We start from the raw sequence: 16,019 nt of genomic DNA on the forward strand, positions 1-16,019 counted from the left end.
AGGCTGCTCTTCCTGCGGCAAGTGTCCCCGTCACAAAGCAGCCAGCGGGTCCCACCCACACGCGAAAGGGCACCCCACCCTGGTGACCCTCCGGTGCCCGCCCTCTGTGCCGCAGCCTCCCCCAGCCCGTCCCGCACCCCCACCTTCTACTGCTCTCGCACCAGCACTTCCGACCTCTCCGCGTCTGCCTCTCCCTCCCCTGCTGAGGGCTCGGGACCCCAGCCCCCCGGTTGGCGGATTTTGCTCAAAGCCCCACGAAGACCGGAGACCGACACCCACCGAGCTCTTGCTACAAGTCTCATCCTGAAGCCAAAGGGAGGCGGCGGCCTTCACCTTCTCTCTGGTCCCCCAGGCTGCGCGGAGCAGCTCGGGCCACTCAGCAGCAGCTGTCCCAACCCTGAGGGGGAGCAGCACCGAGAGCTCATCCCCTAAACACACAAACCTTGGACCTTCATGCCTGGCCCCGCCGTGAAGGCGGACAGCCCAGCTCATCCTGGAACTGCCCTGGACCCTCCGGGAGTGAGGCAGGTCGTGAGGTGCCCTGCTGCCCCCGCAGCCCGCGCCCTGGCCCTTTAGAAGACACAGCCAGGCCACCTGTCCCTGGGAGACGGCAGCGTCAGGACTGGGGACGAGCACCTGCCAGCAGCTCGCGATGGCCTTGCGTGTGGAGTCACCGCCATCCTGCGTTGGGGAGCGGGGGGGCCACTGCCTCAGGCCTTCCCCCCAGGCAGCCCCAGAGCGCGGGCAGGGCACAGGCCTGCAGGTGCCACCGGCTGACCCCGCAGCCTCCACTACGACTCTGCTCAGTGTCCCCGGGGGGAGGGAGGGCCCAGGCAGGTCACTCAGAGCTCAGGCAGGGCCCCCGGTCACCCACCTCCTTTTCTTTCCATTCAGGGAGAAACAGGGCAAAAACGAAAGCCACAGAAAAACCAACAACGCTCCAGGGACTTCTGGATCTAAACGGATTTATTTTGTGTTTTTTTCCCCCCTTTTCTCGGCTTCTTAGCAAATGAAAAAATTATCCGACGAAACCCAACAACACAAGAAAAACTTCCAACAACTCCGCGCCTCCCGCTCAGAGCGCTGGGCGGGAGCAGGCCCGGCAGGAGCGCAGGACCCGCTGGAGGCCAGGGGCCTGGCTGTCTTGCAGGGATCCAGCGGCCAGTGGCCACGCTCCCTTCTCCCCACTGGCTTGTCCAAAAAAGCCACTGGGCTTTAAAAAAAAAAAAGGTTCCACCAACAAAACACAATTTAAATTAAAATAAAAACACTTTCTTCACTCGCCCCCATGCCAGGAGATTCAAGCTGAAACCTCCTTTTAAAAAAAAAATTTTTTTTTGTTTGCTAGAAATACTGTGCATTACTTCCCCCCCCCCTTCCGCTTCTCTTGAAGATTAAAATAAGATATATTTCCCCGGGAGTCATAAATACGATCTGGTGCATAGAGAAATAGCAGCAGGGGAGTCCGGGCGGGCCAGCCCCACCCCGCGGCGCGGCGCGCCCCTCCCCCCGTGAGCACAGTAGGGCAGCAGGGCTGGACGCGGTTCCGTCTGGAGGGGACGCCGGCGGGGCGGGGGGCAGGCGGGCGGGCGGGCAGGCAGGGACCGGGCCCCTCCGGGCGGGCGAGCGAGCGAGCGACACATGCTGGGACACGCGGACGTCCGAGGGCTTCCTCCGGGGTTCCGTGTCCTAATCACCGAGCAAAATAAATAGAAATGCTTCGAAAATAAGATCGCTTTAAAAAGGAGTCGTAAAAACGGGCGAGGGAGGTGAGGCGGCCGGCGGGCAGGCGGGCGCCCGAGGGGGTTGGCCCCGGCCCCGTCCGACGGCCCAGCCGGGGGCGCGGGGCGCGGGGCGCGGAGTCCGGCCGGGGGCCGCGCGCTCACAGGAAGAAGTCGGGGGCGCCCTTGGCCCCGCCGGGCCCGGCCTGCGGCTGCGGCGGCGAGGACTCCCGCGGGAAGCCGGCCCCGCCCCGGCCCGCCAGCTTCTCGTATTTCTCCTTGTACAGGTCCCGCTCCTTGGCCAGGCGCCCCACCTCCAGCTTCAGCTGCTCCACCTGGCTCTGGAGCTGGCACTTCTCGCTCTCCAGGATGTGCCGCTGCTGCACGCGCTTGAAGCGGCACGACTGCGCGTAGCCGCGGTTCTTGAGCGTGCGGCGCTTCTGCTTCAGCCGGATGACCTCCTCCTTGCTGAAGCCGCGGAGCTGCCGGTTCAGCTCGCGCACCGACATGGACACCAGCTGGTCGTCGGAGAAGCGCTCCTCCAGGCGCACGTGCAGGCCCGCGCCGCCGTGGGCCGCGGCCGCGTGGTGGTGGTGGTGGTGGTGCGCGGCGTGGTGGTGGTGGTGCGCCGCGTGGTGCGCGCCGTGCGGGGGGCCGGCGCCCAGCTCGTCCGCGCCGCCGCCGCCCGCGAAGCCCGGGCCCCGGAAGGCCTCGTAGGCCGCGGCGGCCGCCGGGTGGTGCGCGCCGTGGTGCCCCGCGTGGTGGCCGCTGCCGAGGAGCGCGTCCACCGCGTCCTCGGGCGTCAGGTGGAGCGCCTCGGGGTTCAGGTGCTGCGGGTAGCCGCTCATCCAGTACAGATCCTCCAGCGCCGGCTTCCCCGCGGCGCCCCCGCCGGCGCCCGGGCCCCCGCCCGGCGGCCCCGCCGCGGCCCCGGCCTGCGCGCCGCCGCCCCCGCCGCCCCCCGCGCCCGCGCCGCCGGTGCCCGGGCTGGGCGCGCAGAAGCTGGGCGAGGAGGGCACGGAGGAGCAGGGCGTGCTGAGCGGCGTCGACGACAGCGAGCCGGGCGGCAGGCGGTGGCAGAAGCGCTCGGCCTCGGGCGGCTCCTTCTTCACCTCGAACTTCATCAGGTCGAAGTCGTTGACGTACTCGATGGCCAGCGGGCTGCTGGGCAGCTCGGCGCCCATCGCCAGCTCCGCGGCCATCGCCCGGGGCGCCGGCTGCGCCCGCCGGGGGGGGAGGGAGCCGCGGCCTCTCCCCCCCCTTCGCTCCGCACGGCCGGCGGGGCCCGGTGGGGGCGGCGCCCGGACGCGCGGGGAAAAGTTTCGCGCGGACAACTTGGGGCCGCCGCCGCTCGGGGCGCCCGGCCGCACCCGGGGGGGACGCAGCGGGCCGCGCTCCCCGTCCCCGCGTCGGCCGCCGGGCGGGTGGCGGCGCGGGAGGCGGTGCGGCCGCCGCCTCGGGCTGCTCGGGCTCCCCGCGCTCCAGCCCGCGTCCAAGCGGCCCCGCCTCCACGGCCCGGCGCCGCGCCGCGCGCTCCCCTTTATAGAGCCGGGCGCTCGGGCCCGCCTCCCTGGGAGGGGCGCGAGCCTCCAGGCCAATCGGAGCCCCAGACCCGCCGCCCTCATTTGCCTATCCCCATGACAACGCGGAGCCCAGCTGTCAATCTCCTGCGGGAACAGCTGTGGGAAGGGGTGCGGCCGCGCCGGCCGCGGGGGGGGGGAGGCGGAGCCCTCTGGTGGCCGCCGCGGAGCACTGCAGGCGCGGAGGGCGCGGGCCCGAGGGGCGCGGAGGGCGCGCCGCGCGGGGGGCGGGCCTGCGGCCTCGGGGCCCCGCGTCCGCGACCGGGAGCGGACGGCGCCTGGTGGCTCGGCCTCCCCGCAGCCCCGGGAGCGTGGCGCGCCGGGACCTTCCGGCTGCGGACGCCGGGGCCCCGCCGGGAGCGGCGAGGGGAGTGCCGCTTATTTTTAGCCCCGCGGTCCGGGCGGGCGCAGGAATGTAGTCAACAAAGTTGCTGGCACCTCGTCGGCTCCGCGGCTCCACCGCTGGGCGCAGGTGCGGCGGGGCGGGGCGCGGGGAGCGCGGGGCGGGGCGGGGCGGGGGCGTCGCCGGGAGGGGCCCGCCGGGCTTCAGCGTGGCCGAGCCTGGTGACCCCCGGGTTTTCCATGCTGCTGCTGTAGGGCTATTACAATCAACAAACTCAATCTTAAATGTAATCAGTTGTGCATAGAGAGAAAATTCTGGAAGGAACTGGGCAGGAAGTCACTAGGGTCGCTTGTTTTTATGTTGTTCCAGGCATAAATGCTTACTATTTTATGGTAAGAAAAATTCATACAAATGGGAGGGAAACCCCACTTCCTAAGATGTCATGGGGTGGCCGTGCCCGCTGTGCCCGGAGGGCACCACTCACCCCTTCCTCCTCGTCCCTACATCCCCCAGGTGCGGGTAGAGCCCTTCACTGGCCCCTCCTGCCCCCCACTGCCCCATGGCTCAGCGCCAGAAGCGAGGCCCCCCCTGGGTGCAGGCTGGGTGGGTTGTGGGTCTGGCAGTTCACGAGTTCAGAGGGAGGCGCACCCTCAGCCACCACCTAGTCCAGGCCAAGTGGGGATAGGTGTCCTGCCTCCCAGGCTGCTGGGCCTCCTCGCCATCACACAGACTCATCCACTGGGCACGTAGCGTTTCTTCATTTCTGCAGCCATTCATTCATGCACTGCCCTGGGGAAGAGGCGGCCTGGGGCCCAGCGGGCCACTGTGTCCCCACTGGCTCCGGCGCTGGCCTTGGGGTCAGACTCGCCAGCAGGCTTGCCCTCAGCTCTCAGCTGCTCTGGGGCCTCAGGAGGAGAAGCCCCCCAAGGTGCAGCAGCCCCCAGGAGGTCCCCAGCTTCCCGCCTGTGGCTGCCCTCCCTGGGGGCTCTCTCCTCGCCAGTCACGGAGGGTCCTGTGGGAAAGGGGCCCGGGGTCCCGCCCGCAGGCTCCGGGGGGTCTCACCCCTGCAGCGTGCCACGTCGCGGACAGGGTGGGCTTCTCCAGCCCAGGGAAGGTGCTGGACTTCCCGCCCTGGACGCCGGCACCAAGCACCTCCCTGTGGTGGCCGAGGGACAGCGTGCCGTGCACCCTGAGCCTCGGTGGCCCCGGAGCAGCCACGGCAGGTGGCCCCAGAGGACGCTGCTCCTTCCTGTCCCTGTGGCCTTCTGGGGCCTCAGGCCTCCCCAACAGTGCTCCAGCCAGGGGAGTTCCTCGGGCCGTGCCCTGGCTCCCCACTAAACGCACCCCACATCTTGCCTGGGACCTGGCCCGCGCCCCGGGCGGCTCCTGGGAGGGAGCGGGAGGCCCCAGAGCTTCCTGAGCTTCCTGGGCTCCGTGGGGGGCTGCTCGCCCAGGCCTCGAGGGCTCCCTGCAGCCGGGAGGGCCGGGCAGGGGTGAGGCCTGGCTGGTGGTGGCGGTGGGCTCCCGGCAGCGGGGGCTGCTCCCCAGGGTGAGGGGCCTGCAGAGCGGGGGGCCCTGCAGGGTGAGCGGAGCCTGGCAGGTCTGTGTGCACCCAGCACCCAGAGGCCGGTGGGGACGCCTCGCAGTGACACCCCAGTAAGTGACGCAACGCTACGGAGCGGTGCCCACGCCTGGCGACTTCACCCACGTCAACTAGCTCAGTGCCTGGGGTCCAGGGTCTTGCTGGGCTTGGCGGTCTCGGGGGCGGGCTCCCCAGTGCAGGACACCTGCCCGCTCGGGCTGCCGCCTGGGGTCTGAGGAGCCGGGCCCGCTGCCTGGGGGCTGGGGGTCCCCGGAGCTGCCCCCACCGGGCCCTGAGTCGAGGCTTGCGTCTGTGGGGGGCAAAGTCAGCCAGGTCCTGGGCCTCCCAGGGCGGGGGGTGGGGGGACCGCCAGGCGGGAGCCGCAGAGCAGGGGAGAGGCCAGAGGGGTGGGAGGGCGCCCACCCGCATCCCAGCCGCCCTGCTGCTCAGCCCCCCAGAGGGCCCCTCTCCACCTCCTCCCCACTTAGGGGCACCTTCGCCCTTTTTTTTTTTTTTTTTTAAAGATTTTATTTATTTATTCATGAGACAGAGAGAGGGAGAGAGAGGCAGAGACACAGGAGGAGGGAGAAGCAGTCTCCATGCCGGGAGCCCGATGTGGGACTCGATCAGGGGACTCCAGGATGGCGCCCTTGGCCAAAGGCAGGCGCTAAACCGCTGACCCAGGGATCCCCGCCTTCGCCCTTGAAACTGTGCTCCAGGCACCGCCCTGGGAAAGGGCTTCCGCTCCCCAATCAGCTTCCTCCGCCCCCGGTGAGGCCAGGCTCCGTCCAACCCCCCTCACTGCTCCCACTTCAGGCTCCTCACTTCACCCGGAGACTACCAACCCCCCAGCTTTGAGCTTAGACGCGACCGAGCTGCGAGCTCACCTCCCATCTATTGGGGCCCAGTGCATCGCCTCCAGCTCGGAGGGTCAGGGTCGGAGCCGGTCCACCAGCCGGCCTGGCGCCCTCAGGGGGCTCCACATCCGTGTGAGGCCAGTCTCGGGAAGTCCCGTGACCCGGCACGCCAGGGCCACCCCAGGAGGGCCTGGGCCTCGGATGGAGAAGTCGAGAAGTCGGGGTGGCCCTTCCAAGGCCTGGAGGAGTTCATGCTGCGCTCTCGGCAAAGGCCAGAGGCTCTGCCCGGAATCCACGTCACCCCAGCGGCACCCTGGTCAGTCGGGGTGGGCCCAGGTGTGGCAGAGGTGACCAGCACTTCATCCCCGAGGGTCTCTGCTGGCCTGCTCCTGGGCTCGAGAAGCCAGAGTGACCAGTGGGCGTGCTCGGCCCAGGGGGCCACCCCCTCCCTGCTCAGGGGCAGACCCTGACCGCACCGACCCCGAGGTCTGCGAGGTCCCCCGATGGGTCGCGGGGAGTGTGGGCAAGCTAGGCCCGGGCCCACAACCACTGGCCGGGCACCTCCCGCTTCCCCGAGTGCCAGCCCTCCCCGAGGCCTCCCTGCTGGCCCACGGCAGGTGGGGGGGCTTCCTGCACCGGGCGGGCAGGCTGGGGGCCGTCCAGCTGCCCCCAGACTGTGGGGAGCCCCCCAGTGCACCCAGCAGCCCGTGGTGGGTGTGTTCACCCTGAATGGCAGGGCAGGGAGGCCGCGCGGGGGGAGGGCCTGGGGGGGCCACAGCTCACAGCAGGCTGCCCAGCAGGGGTGTCTCTCCATCCGTCCATCTGTCCAGGTGGACGTCTTGTTCTCGGCTGGCCATCTGCGGCCACAGACGCTGGCCGGGCTCCTTGCGATGAACCAGCCCTGGAACCCATCATCTCTGGGGCTGGCACAGCGATGCCACCCCTCCCGGACCTGGACTGGCAGGGAGCAGGATCCCCCCCACCCCCCATCCTCATCGTGGCCTCCGGGGGTGTGGCCGGGGCCGAGGAGGGATCCGCTTTGGCCAAGGGGCGAGAGGACATGGTGCGGGCAGTGGCCCGGGGCTGCACCCCCTGGCCCGCAAGGGACAGGCGGAGGAGGGGCGGTCGGGCGGTGGACCCAACTCCAGGCAGCAGCAGGCCCATGCTCGGGCGTGCAGTGGCACAGAACACCCGGAATGGCCGTGTGCCCCCCCTAGGCCTTGGCCCTGGCCTCCCAGGATCTGTCCCGGGCCCCTGAGCGGTGCAGATGCTCCGGCGTGGGGGGTGTGCGCCTAGAGAAGCTGGCCCCGCCCACCCTCCGTCCTAGTCCTTGGCCCAGCCACTGTCCCAAGACACCCAGAGGAGGGGCTGGGTCAGGAACCTTAGCCTGGGGGACCCTGGCCCAGTCCGTCGCATCCAACACGTCCCCTGGACCACCTCCTGGGCCTCTCACCAAGTCACGTGGGCTTGGCCACGGGGAAACAGGCTGTGCCCAACCCTCTGAGCGCTTCAGGCAGCGGGGAGGACAGCCGACGATCCTGCCCAGGGCCCTTGTGGCCGCCAAGGGCCTGTGGCCAGCCCTTCCTCCTCTGCGAGGCACCCCTCAAAGCCCAGGCCTCCAGGTCCCCTCGTCGGGGGGGCGCCTCTGGGGTCTGTGGGCAAGTGTGTCCGTCCGGGCGGGTGTGCAGCAGGGCCGGGTGGCAACGCGACAGCAGCCAGAAGAGCCAGGCAGACACAGGACAGAATCTTTATTGCTGAACATAAAACACCCACCAGGGAGCCTGGCAGGAGTCCTGGGGGAAGGTGGGGTACGTTGCACAGCTGCTGCTGCACCCACAGTGGGCGCAGGCCTGGCGGGAGGCTGGGTTGTGTGGAGGGTGTGGGGCTGAGGACCCGGGGTGGGCGGTAGGCAAGGGGCTGGCTGGGCAGAGCGGGCCCACGGAGACGGCGAGCCCGGGGCCCACACTGGTCACGGAAGACTGAGAGCCAGGCGGGCAGAGCAACAACCCCGGGGCCCCAGGGGGGGGACTCGGTGGCAGGCGGCCCCTCCTCTGGGGCAGTGGCAGGCAGGAGCCTCCTTGTCTCCAGGAACGAGGGGCTGAGGTAGGCACAGGCTGGCCCCCCGGGCCCTCACAGACGGGGCTTGATGTGCAGAGTCTTCCCTGTTCCGAGAGGGGCAAAGGTCAGGTGCTGGGAACCCCCCAGCCGGGGAGGAATACCCCCCCACTACCAAAGCTTCTGGGTCAGGCCCAGGCCTGCAGGGGGCGGGGGGGGGGTGGCTTCATCAGCAGCCCTCCCGCCCCCTGCCTGCCCATTCCCATCCCGCAGGTCCCGCGGTCCAGCAGCACAGGTCCAGCAGCGCAGGCCGGGTCACACGCGGGAGCCGCAACAGCCTGTGCGGGGCTTAAATACCAGGTGCTGGCCCCGCGCAGGCCCGACACAGGGCGCACACTCACACCTGCGGCAAGGCTGCAGACGCACACCTGGCGGCTGCACTGTGCCTTCAACCTCAGGAGCCAGGGCACGGGAGCAGCTGCTGGGCAGGGGTGGGAGGGACCTGGTGCCTGTACAGAGTGACAGGGCCTGGAGGTAGGAGGGGCAGGAGGGGCTGGGGCAGGAGGGCAGGGGGCAGGAGGGCAGGGGGCAGGGGCAGGAGGGGGGCTTGGGCGGCAGGAGGGGCTGGGGGCGAGGGGGCAGGAGAGGGTTTTGGGGGCAGGAGGGGCTGGGGCAGGAGGACAGGGGGCAGGAGGGCAGGAGGGGCTGGGGGCGAGGGGGCAGGAGAGGGTTTTGGGGGGCAGGCGGGGCAGGGGGTGGCAAGGGGGGCACAGGAGGGCAGGGGGGGCAGGAGGGGCAAGGAGGGCTTCCCGCAGCAGAGCAGGGGGCCTGAGGACAGAAAGTCCAGTCCAAGGGGGGGCTCCACCTGGGGGCCCCACGCACGCTGGGACTCAGCGCCTCTCCTGTGCTGTGAATACTCAGGCCACCTCTCCGGCTGGCTCCCCACTGACCACGGATGCCTCCATGTGGCTGCCCATGGCATGGCACCATCCACATTTCCCTGAGAGCCCGCCTCTCCCCTGGGACCCCACGACAGGACAGGACAGAGGACTCCCGTCATCTGCTTGGCCAGGCCAGAGCTCAGAGCCAGGCCCAGCAGGGGCTCCAGGCCTCCTGCCCCAGAGCCCTCCCAGGCCCTCCTCCGCCTGCCCCTCCGGCTCTGGGCCCTGGCCGGTCGGGGGAGGCCCGAGCAGGAAATGAAGGCTCGGGAGGGGGGGGGGGGGGCTCTGTAGCCCCCGGGGCCCTGCCCACCCTGCTGGCCTCCAGTGACTCTGGGGTTGGCTGCCTGGGGGGCACCTGCTCCCCGCCCCCCGGAGGCCCGCCCAGATGGAGGGGGCTGCTGCCCTAGTCCCGGCGGCAGGTGGAGGCCTGGCTGCAGCTCTGCGCCCCGCAGTGGGGGCCGCACACGGGCGCCGGCCCAGCCCCTCGGAGGCAGGCGTTTGAGTGTGCTCAGCGGAGCCGTTAGAGAAGGCTGCGGCAAGCATCTTCCATTAACGTTACGACCGTGAAATATGACAATAAAATGATAGCCGTATGGTCGCAAATTTGCAGCCCGCCGAGCTGCGTGGGGTTTATCGTCACTCAAACGCGCGGAGAGCTGTAAAATGTTTACAGAAAGGGTCGTTTGCAGCCATAAAATCCTCTTTTCTCTCCTAAACAAGGCTGAGTGGAGCCATTTACCAAGCCCCAAATGTTCATCAGGGGAGAGGGAACATCTGTTCTCTCCAGGAGCGCGCAGTGATCTTCCAGAACAAATTAACAGAAATGGGTGCTTTCTAATTAAATCAGCCCTCGGCTGGGGTGGTCTGCGCGTGGCCGCGGCTGTGCTCGCACGTCGGCCAGCTCTGCCCCGGGAGGCGCGCACCTGCCAGCGGGGGACGTGGCCAGCGGCACCCAGCCTGTGCCGGCCGCTCACACAGCATCCAGGCCCCACCTGCGAATTCTGACCCGGGGGGTCTGAGGTGGGCACTGAAAGAAGAGCCCCTGGCTGTGCCACGCCGGGCCCCCAGGGCCATGCTACCTACCTGAGTCCCTGGCTGGGGGGCTCCTGGGGGTCCGGGCCCTGGGCTGGCCTCCTGGGCTCGGCGAGGACTGCAGGGAGATGAAGGAGGGCAGCTTGGAGAGGCTGCCGGAGCCCGTCGCTGGCGAGGCAGCCTCCTCCTGGAGAGACAGCTCCTCCTGGTCCAAGGACAGGGAGGGGGTGGAAGGGGAGGGGGAGAAGGGGGAGGAGGAGGAGGGAGGGGAAAGGGGGGAGGAGGGAGAGGGGGAAGAGGGAGGTGGCTTTGATGACAGGGGGGAGCCCGAGGCTGCAGCTAACACCCGAGGGGAGGAGGGAGGGGAGCTGGGCGTCTGTCTGGTGGGGCGCTGGGCAGCCGAGGACTTCCTGCAGGAAAGGAAGGGGGCAGAAGTGTGAGGGTGGGCAGCTGCTCGGCAGGGCTGGGGTCCAGAGGGCGCTGGCGACCAGCTGCGCGGCACCTGTCCCAGCAGCCACGGGGCACCGCCATCCGGCTCTGAGGCCAGCCCTTGACCCCAGAGGACAGGCTGGTGATGACACGCAGCCTCTGGCCCGAAGCAGCGGGGCAAGCCCGGCCAGGGAACCCCGCTCCTCCCTGACCCTGCTCTCAGCACCCCACTCACAAGACCGGTGAGCACACCGTGGGGCCCCAGCCACGAGCATCACCCAGGAGCCTCCCTCTGCTGGGGAGTGGGAGCTGCGGAGGTAGCTGGGGGTAGCTGCGGAGCCCCATGCTTCCACAGAGGCTGGTCTGGGCTGGGGACGTCCTCAGCTCTGTCCAGCCTGGGGACGTCCGGTGGGCACCTCTAGGGGTCACTTGAGCCTCAACTCTGAACTGAGGTTTCTTTTGGGGTCTGAAGCCTTAAGAGCTAGGAAGGGGCGAGAGGCTCCCCATGAGAAGCCGAGAGCAGGGAGGGGCTGCTTCCAGACAATTCCTGGAGCTTACCCACACGGCACCCACTGTCCCTGTCACCTGGGTCCATGGCTGGAGGAGGCCTTGTTCCTGGGAGGCGCGCTACCCGGCTCCGAGGCTGGGGCTGAGGCTGCCCGCCGGCCGAGGCGCTTCTGGTTGCGGTGGAGCAGCTGGCACTGGGCACCCCGGGGGCAGGTGCCCCTGCGAGAGAAGTCAGGGCACAGCAGCGTGTGCTTCTTCTTGCACTGTGGGAGGGAAGAGGGTCAGCGGGGTGAGCCCAGAGTGGCCTGCGCCCCCTCCTATCCACACCCCTTGAGCAATCAGCACGGTGAGGGCGCCACCCTGGTGGTGCCAGCACTGCCTGGTGGGCCCTGGGCCTGGACTGAAGACAGGGACCAGGCTGGCCTAGGGGTCTCGCTCAGCTGCCATGGGGATTCCTGACTGCAGCCCACCCATCCTAGCAGAAGACGGGGACAGAGGCTCAGTGCCCGGGGGACCTCACTGCATGGGGTTTAGGCTTCAAGCCCAGGGGTGCCCAGGTCAGCTGAGGCCAGCGGCACACCCGATCCACCACACCTGTCATGGTGGCTAATTATACCCACTGTGGGGCGCGCCATCCAGCAGGTGCTTGGTGCAACACGAGGCCTCAGCTCTGCCCACCAGGGCCACAGGGAACCACGGAGCTCTGCCCACGGCCTGCCTTTCCTTGGCCCATCTGCTTCCGGGGGTGGGAGCTTGAGGGAGTGATAGGCCCCTTTACAGGCCTGCCATGCACCCACATCCTGCCTGAGGCCGTTCCAGGGGAGGGGTCGTCAGATCTCCACCAGCCCCTCATGCTGGACCAGGCAACGGGAGACACAGTCCCAGACAAGAACCACTGTAGAGTGCCCACCAATCCTACCCAGAGCTCAGTTTAAAACCAGCCTGGGGGGGATCCCTGGGTGGTGCAGCAGTTTGGCGCCTGCCTTTGGCCTAGGGCGTGATCCTGGAGACTTGGGATCGAGTCCCACGTCGGGCTCCGGGTGCATGGAGCCTGCTTCTTCGTCTGCCTATGTCTCTGCCCCTCACTCCCTCTCTCTCTGTGTGTGTGTGACTATCATAAATAAATAAAAATTAAAAAAAATAAATAAATAAAACCAGCCTGGGTGCTGCAGCGCTCACACCCAATACTGGGGCTGTGCACCAGCTGAACCACTTCTCACCAAGCCCCGAAACCTCCCTCCTGGGAACTTGTCCCCAGAGTCCCAATCTTGGTCCTGTTCCCAGCACCCAGGACAAAGAGCCTGGCTGAGGACCCCATGGGGCATGTGCCCCTTCTTGGAGCAGAATCTGGGCACTGGCCCCATTTGTGGCCTTACACCTGCCCCCCTCGCTGTCACCAGGAGGCTAGAAGCTCCTCACACTGGTGCATGGGGGCTGGTGTGGAAACAGCAGGGCCAACTGGGCAGGCAGCAGGACCCCTGAACACCCACTGCACCCCCACACCAGACCCACCCCTGCCCCCGAGAGAAGGCTAATGCTTGCTCACGTGCTCAATTGCCTATGCCCTCCACATGGGGTTGAAGCCTCGTGGGGCCCACCCACAGAGGTACTGAGGCACCGCGGCAAGCGTGGGCCGTGGGCCCAGTGGGTAGGGTCTTGCTGGGGAAGGAGGGCAGTTTGCGTGGGTGGAGAGGGCCTGGCACTGGACAAGAGGAGACCCGCTGCCAGCAGGATCCTCCAACAGCCAGGTCCCCGGATGCCAAGCACATGCTGAGAGACGGAGGCGGGTGCCTGGACCTGTGCTGTCCCGAGCCAAGGCGGGAACACAGGTTTAGTGAAGACGGGAGAGAGTGAAAGGCCACAGTGAGGTTTCCTCCCCGATTGCATGTTGAAACATGAGACAGAGTAACTAAAATTCATTTCATCTGTTCTGTTTTTACTCTTTTAAGGTGGCTACTAGAACACTTGAAATCTCACACGGGGTTCGAGTCTGGCAGGTCTTCCTACTGGACGGTGCTGCTCTGAACTAGAACAGCCAACATCTGGGGTCAGATGTAAAGAGGACCTCGAATCATCCAGGAACTGACGAGGCAGCACAATGATGGCCCACGTCTGCTCGGAAGCACACGGGACACAAACAGAGTCTCCCAATTCCAAAGGCCTGTCATCTTCACGTAGACCCGACCCGCTAAGGAAAGGGCAAAGCCAAACCACCAAACAGAAGCCCCAGGAAATCCCTGAAAGGCCCAGAAATTAAGAAAGATACTACTAATTGCCGGGTCAAATAGGAAACAATGGTGAGAAGCGCTGGGGCTCTGTTAGCTGGGGGGGGGGCACTCTGCATTTGGGGGGAGCAGCAGGATGACCCACGCTCAGCACTCAGCAGAGGGAAGGAAATACAAGGTAAGAACAGAAATAAAATGAAGTAACAAAAGAACAGCAAAAACCAAAAGGGCAAAGAGTCGGTTCGTGGAAGAGATTAATAACTTTGTCCAATACGATGAATCAGAGAGAAGAGGGACACAGCAGCATTAGAACGGATGTGCCCTGACGGTCCATGCCGCAGAGAAACGGCCCCAGCGTGACATCACCAACAAACTTTATGCCAGTGAACCTGAAAACACGGATGGAACTGACAAGTTCCAGAAACCCTGTCAGGAGAGAAACAGAACCCGAGTGAATGTTTCCAGGACCACAAGTGAATGGGAGTCAGAGTGAGCGCAGCCCAGGGTCTTACTGTGGGTTCTCCCAGAGGTCCAAGGAGCCCACCGTGAGGGAACCGGTGCACGGCCCGGGGCAGAGTGGGCGCTCCTCAAGCCCGTTTGCAGGCTGGAGCAACCCTGAGGGCAGCACCCGAGCAGGTGAGATCACTGAGCAACACTTGGCCGTCCTCACGCATGCCTGGGGATTCGGGCGTAGAGTACCGCAGGACTAGGCTGGCTTTACCTCAGGAGTGGGGAGGGTCAACGAGCAGAAATCGGCTCATTGACAGACCACACGGTGGAATCGTATAATCACTTCATTAGATACGAAAAGTGTTTAATAAATTCAGCACTAATTCAAAGTTTAGCAGATTACTGATTGAACTACCTTAGTTTAAGATAAAGGGTTTATTTAAAAAAAAAAAAAAGATTTATTTATTTTAGAGAGAGTACACTGGGGGAGGGACAGAGGGAGAGGGAGACAGAGGGTCTCAAGCAGACACCCCCTCCCCAGCACAGAGCCTGATGCAGGGCTCGATCCATGACCCCGAGATCATGACCTGAGACCACATCAAGAGTTGGGACACTCAACCCACTGAGCCACCCAGGCGCCCCAGTATAAAGAGTTTCTTAAAAGAACCTTCCAGAAAGCATCATTCACCCCGGGGGAAAGGCAAGAAGCCCACAACCATCACTAGTTAGCGCCGAGGCAGCAAAGAGAAAGAAAACACATCTGTGTTCCAAGGAGGGAAAGTGGCCCTTATCTGCAAAATACCTGTTTATGTAGGAAGTCCGAGAGTCGGAGAGTCTGGGTTCACTGTAACCATCACTAATACAGTTTAGCTGGGCTCCTGGAGACAACGTCAGTATAAAGAATTGCATGTCTACCAATGAACAGTGAAAAAATACAATCTGAAAATGTTATTTATAATAATAATAAAAAAGACAGCAACAAGTCTCACAAAGACAAAGCACTTCAGTGAGTGGCGTCGAGAAGTGGCCTGTGTGACCGGAGCCAGATGCCTGCTCTTGGGCAGGAAGACGGGACCAAGTCTCACCGAACAGAGACACTATTTAGGACAATTTTAATCAAATTTCCAACTTTTTTTGTTTTACTTACACTGGATCTACAATAGAGCTCTGGAAGGCGAGGGAGCAGGGGTGGTGACAGCGGCGGTGAGAAGGATGAGGGGAGGGAACACTAGCCAGGCCACAGGCCCGGCTCTAGGTACACAGGGGGAGCCGAGGGCCCCACCTCAGGGGAGCCGCTTGCAGCCCCGCGGGTCCCGGGCTTTCCACTGCAAGGCACCCTGACCTCACACCAGACACCTGGAACAAAGGAGACAGGCCCACGTGGGAAGGGCCAGCCCACGGGGCTTCTGGAAAGTGGCGAGAGTTTGCCTACAAGACACAAGGGTGCCCGCTGTAAGCAAAGACCAGTAAAACCATTTCCATTATAATCAAGAACTTCTGTTCTTCAAAATAAACCATGAAGAAGATATTTGCCACTTCTAGGACTGACAAAAGGCTAATGTCCAGAATATCTGATGTATTTTTCTGTTCATACTTATATTTCATACTTTATAAATTTCCTGTGAATCAGCAAAAAAAAAACCAATCCAGTGGAAAACTGCTCCCACTTGCACCTAAGAAGACCAACAGAACCCCAAGTGTTTTTCAGAAGGAAAGGTCCAAAAGGTTTAAACACAGGGAAGGCGTTTGGCCTCCCTGAGCCGTGAGTCCAGTAAAGGCAAATTAAAAAATACAGTGAAGTAACTTCTTGTCCTGCAACTGTTCAAAGAGGAAAAAGGATGTTGAATGTCACCACCAAGTGCTGTCAAGAAAACCAGTCCACAAGTGTGAACAGGCATAAGCCACCTGGAAACTGTCTCCAGAGTGCACCACGGCTGACAGCCTCCCTCCAGACCCGTGGCCTGCGCCTTGCTGAAGACACACGCTAAAGCCCTGATCCCCACAGGCCACCCATGGAGCCTGTGACACAGACGGTTCCCCAAGATGCCAGCCTGCCCCCCATGAAGCACCTCCCAGAGAGGGGAGGCCAGGCCCAACCGCGATGCCCACCTGTGCTTGCCCCCAGAGCCAATGGGGCTCCCAGGGCCCTTTCCCACTGGCGGCCTGCTCCAGGCCAGGCACTCTGTGTCTCCACAGCGCTCTCCCTTGGTCAAAATTTTCCATCTAGCTCATCTACAGTAGCCTCCAATGCAGGTGCCATGCCGCCTGTCCCTTCTGGGGGCCGGGTCCCACTTCTA

General features: G+C 64.9%; 2 protein-coding genes across 5 annotated transcripts in view; both read right to left on the reverse strand.

The window, feature by feature from the left end:
* Nucleotides 1-1,882: 1,882 nt before the first annotated feature.
* MAFA (MAF bZIP transcription factor A) lies at nucleotides 1,883-2,939 on the reverse strand. Its single transcript, XM_038555104.1, has one exon. It carries the CDS (start codon nucleotides 2,921-2,923, stop codon nucleotides 1,883-1,885), a length of 1,041 nt encoding a protein of 346 aa, XP_038411032.1. The 5' UTR covers nucleotides 2,924-2,939.
* Nucleotides 2,940-7,814: 4,875 nt separating this feature from the next.
* Nucleotides 7,815-16,019, reverse strand: part of ZC3H3 (zinc finger CCCH-type containing 3) — an 87,512-nt gene continuing 79,307 nt past the window's right edge. For 2 of the 4 annotated variants that reach the window (XM_038555734.1, XM_038555733.1), the window contains 3 exons: nucleotides 11,126-11,310; nucleotides 10,163-10,229; nucleotides 7,815-8,245 (listed from right to left, as the gene is read on the reverse strand). In XM_038555734.1, coding sequence (XP_038411662.1) covers nucleotides 7,832-8,245; nucleotides 10,163-10,229; nucleotides 11,126-11,310 — 666 coding nt within the window. In that variant the 3' untranslated portion in view covers nucleotides 7,815-7,831. Of the gene's footprint in view, nucleotides 8,246-10,162; nucleotides 10,522-11,125; nucleotides 11,311-16,019 lie in introns of all 4 variants that reach the window. The other 2 variants (XM_038555737.1, XM_038555736.1) reach the window with 1 other exon arrangement.

Source organism: Canis lupus, chromosome 13 (genome assembly GCF_011100685.1).
Source record: "Canis lupus familiaris isolate Mischka breed German Shepherd chromosome 13, alternate assembly UU_Cfam_GSD_1.0, whole genome shotgun sequence".
Lineage (NCBI taxonomy): Eukaryota > Metazoa > Chordata > Mammalia > Carnivora > Canidae > Canis > Canis lupus.